This window comes from Corapipo altera, unplaced genomic scaffold (genome assembly GCF_003945725.1).
Source record: "Corapipo altera isolate COAL_440 unplaced genomic scaffold, ASM394572v1 2c, whole genome shotgun sequence".
Lineage (NCBI taxonomy): Eukaryota > Metazoa > Chordata > Aves > Passeriformes > Pipridae > Corapipo > Corapipo altera.
Window position 1 is genome coordinate 5,287,297 of NW_020884923.1, and position 18,846 is coordinate 5,306,142.

An 18,846-nucleotide genomic window follows, 5' to 3' on the forward strand; every position below is an offset into this window, starting at 1 on the left:
ACAGAAATGCTTTTTTTTCCCCTTTCTCTGTCTCGTCATATTTTCCTTTTTATTTCCACTTACCATTCAGGTTTTTTTTTTTTGCTTTAAGGCTGAATCACATTTTTCACTTTTTAGTTAAAGACAAGATTGAAACAAATACATATAATGATTCACATGGTATTAAATAAGATCTTTGTCTTTTAATGTTGTCATAACCAGTCTCATAAAAAAATATCAAAATTGGTCTCTCAAAATAAAAATATAAACCAGCATTGTATATAAATTCCCACCTCTCATTATAAATCACTTAACTACCTGCTTTAAAGCAGTTGAAGTGAAAAAAAGGCAGAACTAATTTTACTTAAATATACTGGTGTGACAGCTCTAAAAGGTTCTATAAGCTCCCCATGACACACCACACAGATTTGCTGCTAGAGCTTTGCAAAGCAAGCCTTACATATGCAGCATTTGCACATACTCCATGTCAAAACTCAGCAAAATTCTAAAGCAAACTTCTAGAAACTTTACTGTTAACATACACACACTGATTACACTGGTATTTCTAAAATAACTCTCAGCCTGCTTTACCTGAAAATGACACTATTTCTTAAATGTAAGGAATGTTTAATCTGACATATTGTTATATAATACTGAAATTAAAAGAATACTTCATGTCAAAATGGAAAAAATTACTGCAGATTATTAGGAGTCTGCTTAAAAACCTACTTTTTTCTTCTTAGATTTCTGGTAAAGAAATCAGCTACTACTGAGATCAGCACAGAATGTAGTTTTTGCTTTTCCAAGAAGTGAGAGTGTAACACATGGCAATAATAATAATTACTCACCTAATGAACTTGCCAATAACAATGATCATTTAACAGCTGCAGCATAAAGTCACACCAGAGGTGTACATGCAACTCTTCATTTTAATATGGACTAGTAGATCTATGAATCATTAAATTATAGCAACATGCACGTCAAAAAACACAGGTTTTTTCTTTTTAAAGTTTTTCAGGCTATTCTGTTCTGTTTGCAAATAATTTTCATTAGTGAGTTTCTGCTCCGATAGAAATACAGTAACATTGAAATAATCTTATTAACTTGAGACTGTAAAGATTAATTGTCTATAGTTGGCTTAGCAGAAACAAATCTCCCACTTCTATCTCCTCATTAAACCTTGCCCCATCTCTTAGAATTCATGCCTATATATACTTGCTTATATTTTAAAAATAACTAAACATGATAGTCTTCTGAAGTCTCTAATTTTCTTTTGTACAAGTGTTTCTTTATAATGATTTCCTATCATTACAATGATCTACATTATAAAACCTAAGCACATGAAGAAAATACATACTAACTTGTTGACAATAAGTTAATGTTTTCATGGTATGTAATTGTAGGCCAAAGGGGCCCCAAAAGCTTATGTCTTTACTCCAAAATTGCATGAAAACGTTCAAAAAATCTCTTGCCTGCTTCTACACAGATGTTGTGTTCTGAGATTGAGGAAGTGTGTCCATAGAAGCAAATGTCAACTCTTATCAGGTTTGCCTTCTCAGACTCTGCCAACACTACTAAAAAATACCTGTAACAGGCAACAACCAGACTAGTGGAACATACAACTAATGTCTACTCAGAGATTAAGTGATCAAGCTAAATAAATCATTTGTCTATATAAGTGATTTTAGTTCTACATCCTGGGAAATTAAATGGCTTTACAAAAATACCAGGTTTTGGATTTTTCCCAGCAGTTTCTTCCTATACCATTTCACATACACTTTTGTTTAGTATGTGCTTACTCCAGCTGAATTTCATTCTTACAGATTTATGAGTCTTTCAGTTTCAGAAAACAAAAGCTATTCCTACACTCCACTTAGATCAATACTATTTAGAGGATATAAATTCATGATGAAACAAAAACAAACATAAAAGGGATCTGCAATATTAAAAAAAATAAATTGCATTTACCAAGAAGGCTTTGGGCCCAAATTTAATTTTTATAGCATGCATATATATATGTAATATATATATAATATATATATATGGAAAATAAACAAATTGAAATAATTTAGAAAATATTAATCCATTTTCTCTGTTCATCATTTACCTTATGCTGACTTAGCTAAGGCAAATCATGTCAAAAATACCCCCAAAGGTCTGTCTAGAACAAACTTATTTTTGTCTACTATTGAAACAGATGGTATCTTCGTGATTAGTTTGAGAGGAAGTTGGAATCTTACTTCTCTTGGACCTCAGGAACTAAGATAGAAGCACTGATCACTTACTGAAAAATCTCTTGATAACATAAATACAAGAGCATGTAAACCATTTGAAATACTGTTTCTGAAAAAGCAATTTAAAATTATAAAAATAATAGACACATTACTGTATAGAAGTTGGAATCTTGTGTCATACCTTCTTAATGGCATGGCATTGCATCGAAACCAGAGACTTTGGGATACTACTTTTTAATAATCCCATATTTAATGAAGGTAAACAATATGCCTGTTTTTTAGATTAAAACAAAGTAGATAGACACACGTGAGTAAGAAAAGCTTGATGAATTCTTACTTTTGTTATATTAGTTTGCTACAGACACTGACATCTAAGCAATAAAACCACAGATACTACAGATTATACCATCCCTGTTTTGGCATGTACAGCAAGATACTTAGTCAAAGGTTTCATAGCCAAAAGTTAATGCTTCCCTGCAATCTGGAAAGCAGGGAAAATCACATGGCTAGCAAGTGTATCAATGACATGACTCAAAGGTAAGAACTTAATTCTTTTTCCTTGTAAATGATGGCATACGCACTTTTCCTTTTTGTTGCCAAAAATGGAAGTGAAAAAACATCTAGCAGTCATTGTCATTCATTATTACTGCCATTAGGAACAAAATTTCTATTCCTTAGGAATGCTCAGAAGTGTTTGAAGAACACATTTCTAGACAAGATTTGTAAAGCTATAAATTATTAATGTAGGATATTAAACCTGTAGTTAAAAAGCCCCCACAGGAGCACACAGTAGCATACTCTACTCAAGGTGAGTACAGTAGATGTTTTTCATCAAAAAAACAATCAAATAAGAAAGTGTTCTATAATTGTACTGCATTATGATGCAGTTCTTTTATGTGTGAAAAAATTGTTTAAGTTGCACAAAAATGGTCACCAATGTAAATTATTTCCTCTGGTTTCCTTCTACCAGTCCTAATCTTAAGGGACTTACTTTACTGTCTGAGTCATGACAGCTTTGGAATATTATGAAAAAGGTCACTAAAGGCCATGACAAAAAGTTAATTCCAAAGACCTTGACTTCACTACATTGAAACATTCATTTACTTCGATTTTACATTTTAGACTTTCCTTCAATTTCTGCAAAACATGATTGATGATAACCATAGCAACTACTACGATAGGAAGAGAAAAATTCTCTCCTCAGTTAAAGTACTTTAAAAAACTGCAAACTTAAAAACTGTTGGACCTTGAATGCATGTCTAAAGAGCTACACAAACATGCAAACACAGTTGAATTTTGTCCTAACTTGAGTAAGTTTTAAGGTTACTCTCTTTATCAGAATAGCAGCCACTTTATTTATATGCCTGAGGATAGATAAAAGCCTAATTATAGACACAGAGATTGAAGTTTTGGCAATATACACTGTGTCTAGACAAGCTAACGAATAAAAGGGTCTGTATTATGGGGAAATAAACATCACCAGTTTAACTTCAGACTACACAAATCTTCACTGCGAGAATTATGAAATGCAATTCCCATTAATACAGCATTGTTGAATTACAGAAAATAATGTTAGCACAGATCATCTTATATAGCTAAAAGTCAAACATAAATATGAACCAGCACCATTTACTCTCAGGAATATTTTGATAAAATATCCCTATGCATATAAAATGACAGATACGGATTAAACTGAAAAAGAAGACATTAGATCAGGCAATGTTATTTGCTATACCTACTGATAGAAAATTGTATTATATACTGGAAAACTGACACGCTATATGTGAAATTGGTCTCTGGAAATCCACAGTTTCTCACAAAATGTTTTTAAACTAACTTAAAATTTATAAGGTTTTCATCTTGCACACCATGAAACTTCCAAACATTAATAGCTGTTTAGGTCCCTACTTAGGAATATATGCAGTATATATAAATAGTAAAGACAAAAAAACCACACAAAAATAAGACAACACTTACCTGAAGCCCCTGCCTCATGTGTTTTTTCTTCATGCTTGCTATCAGGCTTACAGACACTTTTATCATCAGCTTCATCGTCACCCCACCAGGCTGGCTGTCCATACAACGGTGTCCCACGAGGCATGGCGGAAAGATCTATAAAATTAGCCCAAAGCAGAGGAAATTACTCTTCTGTTTACTTGAGATATTTAGGTTAAAGTAATCTGAAGAGAAAGCAATTTGCTTGGATCATTTCTCCTGGAAGTTGAAGTGAAATGGTTGCATGCATTTGCCTAAATACAAAACAAACTTGGAAGCTGGATAACTGATCTGGGTTCTAAATATAAAAGCTTACTAACGACCTGATCAAAACTTCTGGCACAAATGTTTCTGCAAAGGCAGCTGACATCTCTTATTGTCACCCTGATATATCTGTAAACATTATTTCTTCTTTCAGTTTGAAGTCATAAGGATAGCAGTACATTCCTAAAAGCCGTTTGCTACTATTTCTGTGAGAAGATTCTCATTCTTACTCACACTGACCTTTCAATGAAATCTGAACTCACTGCATGAAAAACTGATCAAATTTTGCAATGTTGCCAAGGTTCCAAATTGCTGACAGCTACTACACAGTGCTGAAAGTTACCTTGTGTGTAAAACATTATTGAGCACAACCAGTTTTAAAGGTTGGGGTTTTTTTAAAGGTATTAGTTAAATTATAGTACAATTAAAAGTGCTGTTTCTGATATAGAATATATATACATGATTAAATATATTTAAATGCAAAGATTAAATAAGAAAAAAACCTGATATAATGAAGATTTCTACTCTGATGATAAATTGACTGGATTAGGTTTGACCTGATCTCTTGGAAGAATATTTAACCCTACAGGGATTTAGCTATTCTAGCATTGCACAGATGTTCTGAATATACTTCACAGAGTCTTTATATAAAAACCCATGATCTTTTCAAATCTTGCTTAGGAGTTTGTCTATTACTTTAGCAATTATGAATTTCAACTTTTTTTTTTCAATGTTTTATACACTTGCATTCCAAGGATGATTTCATAGCCATGCCAAAAGTTTCAATATGATTGACATTAGGTACTTCTGGTTTTGAACAGCATTATGCTTTAGTCAATACTGAGTTGTTTTTAAGAACTTAATGGTTGTCCAGAGACTTCGTGGATGACCCATCCCTGAAAGTGTTCAAGGACAGTTTGGATGGGGCTGATCTGGTGAAAGGTGTCCCCACCCATGGCAGGGGAGTGCAACTAAATGATCTTTAAGATCCCCTCCAACCCAAACCATTCTATGATTCTACACCTGTGCACTGAATTAGCAATAGTAGACAGCTATGCATATATATAGCAACAGTGAGAGAATCAACTCCCAAAAAACTTGTGAGAATTGCACTCAAATAGAAATCACTATCATTAAGTTTTACTGTTATTTTTGGAAGAGTGAAAAGAAAAACAGAAGATGAGAAAAAACCCCACTGTGCTACTTTATGTAGCCTTAATATGATGCTAGATCAGCCAACAAAACAAGCAGGTTAATTAGTTATATCACAGAATCTTATGTGTGGGGAAGAGAATTTTTTGAAGTGTATTTTCTGGAAGAGTAGATTAAACCTAAAAAACTGCACAGCCTTGACATAAGAAATGAGACCTAGACAGTTCCATAATAAAGAAACAACAACACTTGATTTCTTTCTTATTCTTGTGGTTATCTCCACTACATTTCAGCAAGCCTCACGTTGAAGTTCATCATAGAATGAGAGAATGGTTTGGGTTGGAAGGGACCTGCCATGGGCAGGGATAGGTTGCTCACAGACCCATCCATCCCGGCCTTGAAAACTGACACAGATGGGGCACCCACAAACTCTCTGTGCAACCTGTTCCAGTGGCTCAGCACTCTCACAGTAAAATATTTCTTCCAAAGATCTAATCAAAATTTCTCCTCTCTAAGTTTAAAACCATTCTCCCTTGTCTTATCATTATCTGCCTGTGTAAAATTTGCTCTCCCTCTTTTTTACAAGTCCTCTTTAGGTAATGGAAGGCTGCTATAAGGTCTCTTCAAAGACTTTTTTTCTCTAGGCTGAACAACTCCATCTTTCTCAACCTGTTTGCTCTGATCATTTCTGTGGCTCTTCTCTGGACTTGCTCCAACAGGTCCATGTCCTTCTTATACTGGGGGCCCCTGAGCTGGACACAGTACAACCCACACAAAATTAAGACACCTGCAGAAGAGGCATCATGACACATTACACAAATATGAAAGATGACATAGAAAAAAGACTGAAGCTGCAGTAGCTACAGATTTTTAAACCACAACAGACCTCTTAGGTTCTATCCTGTTGCATGCTACTAACCATAAAACAAACACACAAAACTCCCACCCATTTAAAAAGGAAAACAAAAGAAACCAAACCAACCAACTGAACAAAATGGTAGATGGTAGAAAGTACAAACGGTTTCTGAACAAATACTTTCAGTTAAACTGCAAAAAATGGAAATTTTCTGCCACAAATCCTGTAAGTTTGTGATTTTGGGACAGAGACACGCAAAAATCTTATAAATGCTGATTCAATCTCTCTTTAAAAGTTTATGTGGATGTTACTGTAAAAAAGGCAGAAATTCAATTCCAAAAGTTCTTATTTATAGTCTGTTTAAAATTTCACATGTGTAAATTTTACTATCTACAGATTTTCACAAGCATCCTACCAAAGCAAATCAACATCCTTTCCAAGTTTTTGTGCTTCTGCAGCTAAGAAATGAACCTTACCCATTGATTTTTCTTCAGATTTCAGTGCTTCTGTAGTTTTGTGGTGCACTTCAGCTGTGGAGTCTGTTACCTTGGACTCTGGGCTTTTGGAGCTGCTTTGCTTCGATCCTTCTGCCTCTGAAGACTTTTGGGATAACTGGAGTTGGCTTGTGAATTTTTCATGCTACATGATGTTAAATAGAGAAAAAAAACCACAAATCCTCAAAAAGTGGGAAAAAACCATCTATATTACTAATAACTACACAATGACAGAAGAACATCCAGGAACTGCACATTGTTACCTTAAGTGCTTCTTCAGGGACTCTCATCTCTCCCCTGACAACAGTAAAAAGATTGGTATGTAGGAAATGATAAGGAAAATACTGAAAAATTTCTGAATTCACAAGAGGATTTTACTGAAAAGAAAGCTGTGCAGACTATTCTGCCACTGGAATGGTGACAGCTTTTACAAATATCTCACTGTTAGGAATATCATGCACTATCATACTCATCAAAGTAAATGCACGATGAAATTATTTACTACTTGTAAACAGAACACTGACTGGATACCTTAATGTTGTAATAATGTAAACAATTTTTTTCATTCTGTACTTTGTTGAATAATTACTAGTAATCTTCTCTGCTCATACACAATTGCATATGATATAAATATTTGTCTATTTGCCTCAAAGAAAATTAACATTTCTTAGCAACACAGAAGATACGCATTAGACTTTAAATTGTAATTGGAAGTTGAGGTTTCTCACAGCGAGAGACAATGAAATGTACTTTATCAACAGTTCAGGCCAAGATACAGTTTTCTAGACTCTGAGACTTTTTCTAATATAGGTATTTTTGTAGTAATGAGAGAAGTAAATATTTCAAAGTTCCTTCTCAAGTAGCATGAGAACCCTTCACTTAACACAACCATACTTTTAATAAGAAAAGTGTGTCCTGACACTGCATTTTATGGCAAGGATATCATATCCAAATCTCAATTTATCTTCTAACTTCAGAGTGATGTATGTCTGTTCTGGAATCCTTACATCATTCACAAATGTCTACAGAAAAAAATGAGGAAAGAAAAAAATACTGTTAAATTCCAAAATAATAAAATAACATCACTTAAGTAATTTTATAAGAAAGTTTTCAGCACCACAAATTTTCTACTGGTGATTCAGCAGGGAACTATAAGGTTAAACTGCCATCTCTCTTACAAAATATGACAAAAGAAAGGTTAAACACCAACTGCTAACCAGGTTGCTGACACTATACCACCCTTGAAAAGTTTCTTCCAAGTTTAATCTTGTTAACAATATTTAGTAAATTGCTGATTAATGTTCCCTCAAATTAGCATCTCTACTTATAATTTTTCTTGCAGTCTCTTTTTCCAACCCCAATTAGCTGTCAGAATTGATTGATCATCACATTTGTATGGCATTTAGCATTGGATATGAGAGTTCTGAGCTTATTTCTAATCATTGTCAAAGGACTTAAAGAAAACATGGACCCAGTTAGTGCATCTGAGTAACTCCAAAAATCAGCTAAAAGAATTCAATATATTGCAACTCTTGAAAGAGTAGACATAATAATATTTGTAAGCAAAAATAACATTACTATAACAGCTAGCAGCAAAGCAGAGCAAATTTCATAGCCTTGACGATACCTAGTGAAAATTCAGGTACTGTACAATAAATAATCCTCCCTTCCTTGAAATCACGTAGTTGGAGAAATCAAACAAGTTTTCAGTGATTTGGAGAAGGACTTATGTACCTGAAGGTTTGCCCAATTTCACTAGTCGTATCAGTTGGTTGTTACAGGCACTACAGATTATCCATCACTGTGATTTCAAGGTCCAGATTAAACAGAACAGTGAAAAATAACAAGGAATTTGAAAAAATCATGGTGGTATAGATTTCAAGAGAACACCTGAGATATAGAATGACTAATTACAGAGGCAGCAAGGACAAATAATACACGTTTAAGTCAAAATGGATCTCAGATATAATTCAGAAGAGTTGGAAAACAATTTCATCTCTGTGGGAAAAAAATTAACTGAACATAAGTAGGTCTTAAAATTAGATTATTCAAACCCTAAAGAAAAATGTAGAAAGTCACCTACATAAAAGTCTGAATCAGGCACAAGCCTTTGTAAAGGACCAGGGGGAAAAATGGTTTATTCCTTCATCAGAACTGTCCCATGTGTTTAAGGACTGATTTACCAGCTTAGGATAGCAGGCTGTCAGCACCAGGCCAACTACCCAGGTTGAGAACATCAGCAACACTTGACTGATTGCTTGTGGTCACTTCAGATACCAGAAACCAAGGATGATGACACACTAAGGTAGGAGTGGGCATCAGGACCTGAGAGTGCTCTTCTCACAACTTGCGCTTTTGCCATTGGAGGGGATCCTTAAATCTTTAGTTAGAGACTTCTCCAAGAACCTTCCACCTCCCAAAGGCAGATCTCAAAACGACCCTTTTGCTTATCCCAGGTTATATCACTGCTTCTACTACTCTCCAAATGAGGCTGATTGACTACTGTGAAAGCAAATTGTTTCTTAAACTGAATTTGCTACCTTCAGAGAAAACTGAATTGTGTCAATATCTTACGGGTTCACTCAGTGAGAGAGAAATATAAAAGGGTAAAGACAACTTTTGTATAGCAGAATAGAATATTAAGCTCTCAATTAAACAAATTAGAGATCAAGCTACAAAAAGCTCTGCAATCAAAACAGTAAATGTAACTCTGTATAATATTTAAGTCACTTTTGGAGACACAGATCCTTGAAGAATCTTTCTAGAGTGGCAGATGACAAAAAACTTCTGCACAGCACTTTCGTTAAACTACTCCTTAAGGTTCAATTCAAATCTGCATTAAAAAGCTATAATTTACACTCTCATTCTCCCCTGGCTTTCTTGAAATCTTCCCCCTTCTTTTACCTGAAAAAAACACAGTATCTTCCTTGTAAGAAATGTGAATAATTAGGTATATGTCAAAAGTTTCTTTTTCCTCGGTGTTACTTCCTTCATCTTATTTTAATATATAAAATGAAGCTTTAATTTAGGGCAAATTTAAGGCAAATATAATTGTGGATTGGCTGATATGAGACTGTGTGTTATTTTATTAATTATTTATCAGTTTTATATTTTCCCATAACTGACAAAAAATGTACAGCTCATTTTTACTTTTTGTAACAACTACATGTTAATTCTACAGATAGGACATTAAATATCCAGAGTGCCTTTCTAAGACATCTTTACTACCGATTTGTGCCAGTTTTGGGGACTCAAAATATTGCAACTCCACGGGATTACCCAACTTAAGAATTCTAAAACAACGTGTACATGTTTCTAAAGAATGAAGCAACTGAAATATGCTATTTTATAAGCACTTTGAAGTTAGGGATGCACACACACACAAGAAAAACTCTAATAATTAAGCAAGCTAAGAATCTGAATCTTTGAATGATTGTCTTTCTCATGCAAATCTAGTATTAAATGAAGTCTGGAAAAACAGAAACAATGTCCTTCCCCAAAACAGTAAGAGGATATTCAATTTTGTTTCCTTTTGCTAAAGGAAAATAATGCCCATTTCATTACTAAGAAATTACCTACTTCATAGAAAATATTTCCACAGGAATAAGAATAAAAAGTACAACTATCTACTGGTTTGCAATCATGAGTAGTGTTTAATGCATATTTATTTCACTTTAACACTTTGAGAGTCCAGGGCAAATACCCATGTGAAGACTATCTTGAAGGCAACCTGAATTTTAGCGAACCAACAAAACTTAGGTCATCTTGCAGACACGCATGTGTATATATATATATGTATGCACTTTTCCTCCCTGGTCAGAGTTCTGAAATTGCACATGCAGTATACTCAACTCAGAGAACTCTGAAGACAGTGTGTGCCGTCCACTGACACCCCCATGAGTGAGTTGATGGTATACAACAACCAAGTCTCATTTCCTTTGCCACTGGAGCTTTAAAAACTCACCACATGCTTTGGGATGCAAGACAGAAGCCAGCTTGAGAAAGCTAGTTACAACATAAATAAGGAATCCATTTCCCCCTTTTTTTCCTGTTAAATCACTCCATACACATCTTTACATATTCACATGATTTCTAAAGCTTTATTCTTCAAATAATGAGAGTCAAATGTCTTTAGGCCTTCTAAAGTTTGCCAAGCTTTTCACAGTGCAGTCTTAAACATCAGTGTGAAATGACTTTGCTATCCTGTAAATATTCCTGGAAAGAATGTTATTTAACAGGGCCATGGATGTTTAATATTTCTTCTGATATATTTTTGAGTTCATAAGTCAAAGGAGAAAATACAGTTGATTTCTGTTGATACTAATGAAATAGTAGATTACATCTTAGCAACTGTACACATTTTCTTCAGAAAAGAGAAATTCCTTCATCGTTTTTGTATAAAATAGAAGAAAAACAAGATTGTCTACAATAAGTCATGATAGACTATCAGAAATAACATTTTACTTCATGTAAATCTGATTAAAATTTACTTTTGCTTTATTTTCAAATCTAGATGTCTAGGACAAAAACATCTAGATCTAGAAGTTCAGGATAAAGACTGCTGTAGCCTTTTCACTGAACTGACTGTGAATCAACCATGCATATAAAAATATTCAGGTATTAGGGCATCAGGTGCAATTACAGTTCAGCTAGTGAAGTTGGTTAACTCATAACACTCAAAACAAATGCATTGGTAGCAGTCATCTCCCCTTAAACTCTGAATTATCTTGAGTGGCTAAAGTGCATCACACCAGGAATGGACTAGTCCTGTATATTAAGAAAATCTTAATCTTTTCATGAAGTATACAAAATAAGAAAAGGTAGAAGCTGACAAAGCACTAGACGAGGTATTTGGCTGTGGTGTTCTCAGTGGAAACAGCAGACAGACTAAAAGAATTATTGCCTAGTTAGCAGTTCACCGCATGGTACTGAGGCATTGCATACATTGTTCTGTCACACAGTTAATTATGGAGTTACAGAAATAATGTGTTTTCTCTTTTAACCTGAAATCGGGTAGGCAGAGGTATGTAAGAAAAGCATAGTGCGAAAGCGATAGTAAAGAAAGCACTGTGAAGACAAAGAGCAAGGACTGAACTCCTAAGACTTAATATTCTTTGTCCTAAAACTGTGGGAAGAAAGAGTTCCTTTGATGTCTCTGAGTAAACAGTTAAAGAGCAACTGAAATTTCACCTCAAACTTGAGAATGAATCAGATCAAGCGAAGCAAATCACTGAAAGCTCTTTATCAGAGGCAAAAAAGAAGATGAATGAAGGCCTTTTAAAATATATTTATTAAATTCCAGTTTTGTGACAAGGTAACGAAAATCTGAAGTTATGCCTATTGACTACAGGAGTTAGAGAATTAGGGAATAAAATCAAATGGTTCAGCAAAAAATCTCTATGTGCTGAATTTATTTTTCATCATTGCCTTGATATAGTGCACCAACTTTGAAAACACAGAGGTATATTAAATATTTAAGGACCAAAGCCCTTGTATGCTACAACTGTTCAAAGGATATAGCCCTTCAGATTACAGTGGTTCCACATGGAGCTGAGACTCTGACTCCTTGGAAGGCTGTGTTAGTTACCTTAAAGTACAGAAAAGCTAATAGAGACGGACTGACAGGAGTTTTATTTTGAAATGCACTTCAAGATGAAAAGGCAGTAACTTGAGATTTCTTCATCTATTTTTTTAAGTATTTGAAAAAGCTATTCACTATCATTAACTTTCTAAATATTCATTTGAATAAACAATCACAGATGAACTCATGATTTTATTCTGTACACATTCATGACACAGCAAAACATTTAAAGTTAACAACCACAACTAGTGCAAATGAACAGCTCATAAAGAATTATCTAAAGGGCTACAAAAATATGACAAAGTTACTATATTTTAATTATCATTTGTAATATCACAAACTTTTATAAAAAGTGATGCTTACCTAGGCTGTGGTATACACAATTCCTAGAAAAGCTTTAAAATGTAAAATGCTATATGAAACTTTACTTTGCTCATAAAGTGTTTTTTTTCCTGTGTTAGTTTGTAATCACTTGACAGAAATTAATCATAGATATTTTTAACCAAAATTACTAAATTACTGAAAAACTAAATAGAGAATTAGTTAAATACATTTACATACAACACATACAATGGTTATTGCATATGCAATTTTTTTCCTACATGAAGTACAGTTTAATGTTCTTTTCTGTATTATAACAGAAGAAAAAAAAGGAGTGGCATATGAAATAAAACCCATATATTAATCAGACATTTTAGAGATTAAAATGTTTTTTAAACCCATTTGTTTAAATGTGTTTTTTAAGCATATCCAAGATTTTAAATGTGTTCAAGATTGTTTCTTCTACAATTCTGAAATACATAAGTATAACATATTCCTTGTTACTGTCCCCATTTTTTTTCCTACTGCCAAGACCCCCTTATTAATGGACTTAACCACAGCCCTTTAAAAAACATGCAGTGGAAAAACCCTGCAAAGACTACATTTTCCTTCTAAATGTTCCCCCATTTCCAATCTTGCATTAAAAAGATATTAATGTACAATTAATATTGCTTGAAGAAATTTCAAATAAAACATACAGAAGACCCAGGGAGCTATCAATTTCTGATGTTAACTTACCCCATTCAAGCTGCCCAAGTCCTTCACCAAGTGTTCATCCGTAGAGGCATCATAGTTAAGTACAGCATGTTGCTTGTCCACACTCCGTGACTAAATATATATATATAAAAAATAAGGTATGAAGTAAATAGTATTAATGGCTATTTCTTAGAGCAGTGTGATTATTTTCTTTGTACATAGTACATTTATTGAAATTATATAAAAAGTTAGTCCCACATATGAAAAAAGTCACTCTCCAACCCAACTCTGGGTGCCCACAGCAGAATCCTAAAATTATTTCATAATAATTATTTTCTCAGTGTTCTCCAAAAACAAGTCAGATCCAGCTATATCTTATCCAAGGATTTTTTTTTTCCCAGTTCACCATAGTATAATCAAGTGTTTAATCTAACATCATCATCACCTTTATTTCTCTCTCTCTACTACATGCATCTTTCAAAACATGACTATGATTCTAGGGTGTTGCTGTTCTCTCTGAAACACACCATTTCCTGTCACACATCTGGGATAATTACTATAATGTACAAGCATTCAAACTGCTTCTCCTTGATCTCAGTTTCCTGAGCCAATCAGTGACAGCCTCTTCACTAAACGTCGGAGCAGTTCCTGAATTACTATTCCCATCAGTTCTGACTCTCCATCCCTTCTTAAGCACTTCAGTATCTATTTATTTATTTAATGAATTCTTTATTTTGCATCCAAACATCAACCCACAGATGAGGAACAATCTTTGTTACTATTTCCTCTAAGAACATCACCTCCTTATCAGTTAAGTCCCTCTTCCAGCACTTGCTCATGGCCAAGTGTTGGCAGCCTCAACTGCTGATGGCAAGCAAGGAAGAGGTGGGGTTGGACATATGCTTCCTTCATGCATGCATTTGTTGGCACCTTGACATCTACAACAGTTCCCAAGTGAATGGAGCCCACAGCTCATCACCTACAGCTGTACATACTTGATCTCAGTCTGTTTGCCAGTAATTCTGCTAGTGCAGTGTCCTGACATGATGGCATAGCTTCCAACAGCATTCTTTCTAGTTTCAGGTTTGCATCTTCTATCCTTGCTACTCAACTCATTGTTCTATAATATCGCATAGAGAATGGTACATTTCTAAGACTTCTGTGATTGTTTCTGTACCAGCACCTGTGGTGTGTCAGTTCTAGGAGTCCCAGGTTGCCAGTGCATGAGCCAGTTCAAGGCATCAGAACACACAATTAGTACTCACAAGGAAATGCTTTCACCTTCTCATAATTCCATATTTATCACCTCATTCCTTCTCCACATCTTCAGACTTCCTACTATTACTTTCCTTATTTGTTTTCAATTTATTTCCTTATTCTTCCTTTCCATGCCATCTTATGACTGCTCTGCTTTCTCCTCAAAGAAGCAAAATCATTCCTCTTCTGCTTACACTTACTATTTTAGACTTTTCATTTGAGCCAATTTGCTCTGCATTCTTGAGAGGTATAATGGGGCAGTGGGGGGGAAGCAGGATATCAAGGGAGAGGGGAGAATTAAGGAAGAGACAGACAAATGAACAAGTTCCCTGCCAATATGAGCTGCACTAATATACTACATCAGTTGAGTGTTTTTAATGGCATATGAAGATATGGCAGTATAGTTCATTTTCTACTAACTTAGTAACCTTACAAGCTAGCTCAATACAATCAAATTCACTGGTGTGGGTGTTCTCCTGAGCCTACAATGTCAAGCAAAGATTACACTTTTCCACACTAAAGTGATGCAGCAATACATCAAGAATTACCCTATTGCTACCTGGGTTCTTGAAAAAAAATCTGAACTTTTTTCAGTGTTGTTCTTCAAATACATACTGCATTAATAGTAGTTTATTTTATTAACTTTATGTGCTATGTCCTGTTAAAAATACTTTAAAATGGAAATGACAAAAATAGATCCCTAAAGCTTCATGATACTTTGTCACATCTTCTGAAACGTTAAGAACGATTACTCAAGTCTGTGGCTTTTAGAGAAACACTTGAAATTCTGTAGAACTTCTCGGGCTGAGATTACTTGCATATAATTGGACACATTTTTATTAATTGCAGCTGATCTTTACAGGTGCAAAGACTGTGCAAATCTTTTAAATGCCATTTTTCCTTTGAATTTGTTCCTGCAGCCTTCCATTCAAATTTAAGGACTATCAGAATTACTTCTTATAAGACTGTGGTGCTTTGGGGTTGGCAGCTAAGTACCACACAGCTGCTCACTCACTCTCCCCTCCCCCACTGGGATGTGGGATAGAACAGGAAGAGCAAAAGCAAAAAAGTTCAAGGGTCAAGTTTAAGCAGCGAAGGAAACAGAAAGAGGAAAGAAATATAACAAACCAAGTGATGCAAAGGCAATCACTCACCACCTCCCACAGGCAGCCCAATGTCCAGACAGTATTTAAGTAGTGGGTACCTTCCCCAGAGCCCCTCTCCCTCAGTTTTTATTGAGAAGCACGACATTATATGGCACGGAACATCCCTCGGGTCAGTTTAGGTCAGCTGTCCTCACTGTGTTCCCTCTCCACTTCTCGTGCATCCCCCCACACCTGAGACACTGGAACAGGTTGCCCAGGGAAGTTGTGGATACCCGATCCCTGAAAGTGTTCAAGGCCAGGATGGATGGGGCTCTGAGCAACCTGGTCTAATGGAAGGTGTCCCTGCCCATGGTACCGGGGTTGGAATGAGATGGTCTTTGAAGTCCCTTCCAACTCAAATCATTCTCTGATTAGGAGGAACAGAGCAAGAGAGAATGCCTTGAAACTGTGCACACACTGTTCAGCAACAGCTAAAGTACTGGTGTGTTATTTATCAACAGTCACAAATCCAAAACATAGTACTGCCTAAGGGCTTCTATAAGAAACAGCCCAGCCAGATACAGTACAAAGATTTATATATGACTGCAGAATGATAAAAATCACAGAATAACTGTGTTAAGACACTCTTCAATTCAATCCAGACTAGTAATAAAATATTCAGAATACAAAAAATAAATGTTGTCTTCTTTGCAAATAATTATGATATTGTGAATAATGTAGATATTTTTATTTCTTGGAGGTGATTTCCCCATCAAGATGCAAAATTTCTAAACATAACGGTGAAAGAAAATGCGTTATTTATCCACAAGCTAGCTGCACTGGAGCAGCTAGTTAAGCACAAAGACTTCTCACTATGTTTGAACATATTTACAAAATAACACATTTAAAGCAAATCTGTATTCCCAGATGTGAACAAAACCTCTTTGAACAACAGTGTTAGGTACAGATCTGAGGTCTATCAAGCATGCAATGGAGTGGAAATGCTTTTTATTAAGGCTTTTATAACATGTTTTCTCTAAAGCAATTATGAATAAAAGCATTAAATTTTGCTTTCTTTATCATGCATTGTCCACATGCTTTGCAGTATGAGAACATCTAAGTTGTCAAGAGTGGAAAGGAAGGTCCTACACAAAGAGCTATACAAACAGAACAAGAACACATTATTAGCTTCTCTTTTGGTGGGTTCCTCCCCCTGAAGCACTGTGTGGTGTTACAGTCATGCTGGCATGTAGACCTAACATAATAGCAGGCTAAAGAGAATATTCTTGGAAACCACCAGGCCCTTGATTCTTTTTACTAACTCTGAAGTCAATACACAACAAACAACATTTGTAAATATCTTAAATCTATTCATAATATTAATCAAACAGGCAGCTACCTTTGAAGGTAAAGTTTTGTAACACAAAAGAATAAATGCTTCACTCTATGGACTAATCAACTACAGATGGCATAGCAGAGAGAGAAGAAAGAAAACAGTTCCTTATTCAGAGACAACAACCCTTTAAAACAAGCTACTAGTAAAATAGAAGTATTTTTTTATTATACCCTACTCAGCAAGAACCAGTGGGGTGGGGTTTTTTGGTTGCTTTTCTTGTGTTGTTATTTTGGATGTTGGTGGGTTTCCCTTTGTGTTTGTCATTTGTTTGGGGTTTTTTAATATTTCCCACATAAATCACCAAGACATCATCCTGCTTGTCTTTAAAGAGAAATCAAGAGTATTTTCAACTGCTTTCTAACATCATCAATAAAACCTCTGGATGCCTTCTAAGGCGGAGAGTCAAATGCAGTTTACTAGAGACATTACATTCTGAGTAATACACATAAAATTAGGTCTCCAGGCACTTCATTTGCAAGTAAGATTCTAATTTGGCCATTAATAGCTGCATACGCAACTTTTGGGAACAAAAAATTCAAAAGAAAGTGTTTTATTGAAGGGCTGGAAGGGTTGAGAATATTAGTTTTGAAGTTCAATCTTCTTAAGAGCTCTACAGAAAACAAAGAAAAGAATTTAAGAAGAAACTCCCAAAATATTGCCATTAACCACTCAAAAAACATATTTTAGAAAAAGGCAGCTCAGAGGACAGCTTTGATAGGGCAAAGTGCATGCAACACAGTACATAACAACACAGTTATACACATCTAAAGTTCCACAGAGTGACCCTCAAAGTTGAGGAAGCTACTAAAGTATCAAGCTATTTTAACTTGTATATTTACAATTCCACTGAAACTGAGTCATTCAACTTCCTTAGGATAGAGAAATACCCGTCTCCACTAATTTCATTTTCCTTTGTATAACACAATCAGAGCCTGGGGATAGAGTTACATCAAATCAAGTGACTAAATTAGATTACAAGTTGCAGAAAAAGAGGGCTCTTTTCAAAAGCATCCAGAGGACTTAACATTGTTACTTTTTATGGAACACAGTGTACTTTCTGTACTGATCATATTGTGAAATTTATTTCATCTTCTATTCTATACATGACTTAAACAAAGAAAATGTGATTCTCTGCACTTCAATGGTAACTGTATGGTTGATGGCAATATATTTAAACTAAAATTTATTCTATGGACAGAAAAAAATCACAGAAATAATTGCTCCCACAACATCTGGGGAAATTATTTTTCAAAAGGAATACATGAAATTGGTGCATGAAGTTCACGATTTGAGCAGTTGCACGTGGAAGGCTGATGCAATTACCTGTAACATCAGCTCACAGTCATCTCTTCCAACAAAAATCATTTCTCGTGGCAGCCTGTGTCGGGTGCCTCCACTGCTCACCAAAAACCAGGATGTTAAGCTCATTTTCTGCTTAGCTGATAAATCCCTGGCACAGTTACGTCATCCTGCAGTGAGAAAGACAGAGAGACAGAGAAATTCATTTTAGTTATTTTTAGCTACAGTTTCTGCTCA

At 35.0% G+C, this 18,846-nt stretch overlaps 1 protein-coding gene across 11 annotated transcripts in view; it reads right to left on the reverse strand.

Annotated features, from left to right (window-relative positions):
• Window positions 1-18,846, reverse strand: part of CEP170 (centrosomal protein 170) — a 98,569-nt gene that overhangs the window by 55,428 nt on the left and 24,295 nt on the right. For all 11 annotated transcript variants that reach the window (XM_027657317.1, XM_027657319.1, XM_027657315.1 and 8 more), the window contains exons 2-7: window positions 18,634-18,779; window positions 13,615-13,704; window positions 7,918-7,996; window positions 7,238-7,296; window positions 6,957-7,119; window positions 4,191-4,325 (exon numbers count right to left, since the gene is read on the reverse strand). In XM_027657317.1, coding sequence (XP_027513118.1) covers window positions 4,191-4,325; window positions 6,957-7,119; window positions 7,238-7,296; window positions 7,918-7,996; window positions 13,615-13,704; window positions 18,634-18,738 — 631 coding nt within the window. In that variant the 5' untranslated portion in view covers window positions 18,739-18,779. The remainder of the gene's footprint in view (window positions 1-4,190; window positions 4,326-6,956; window positions 7,120-7,237; window positions 7,297-7,917; window positions 7,997-13,614; window positions 13,705-18,633; window positions 18,780-18,846) is intronic.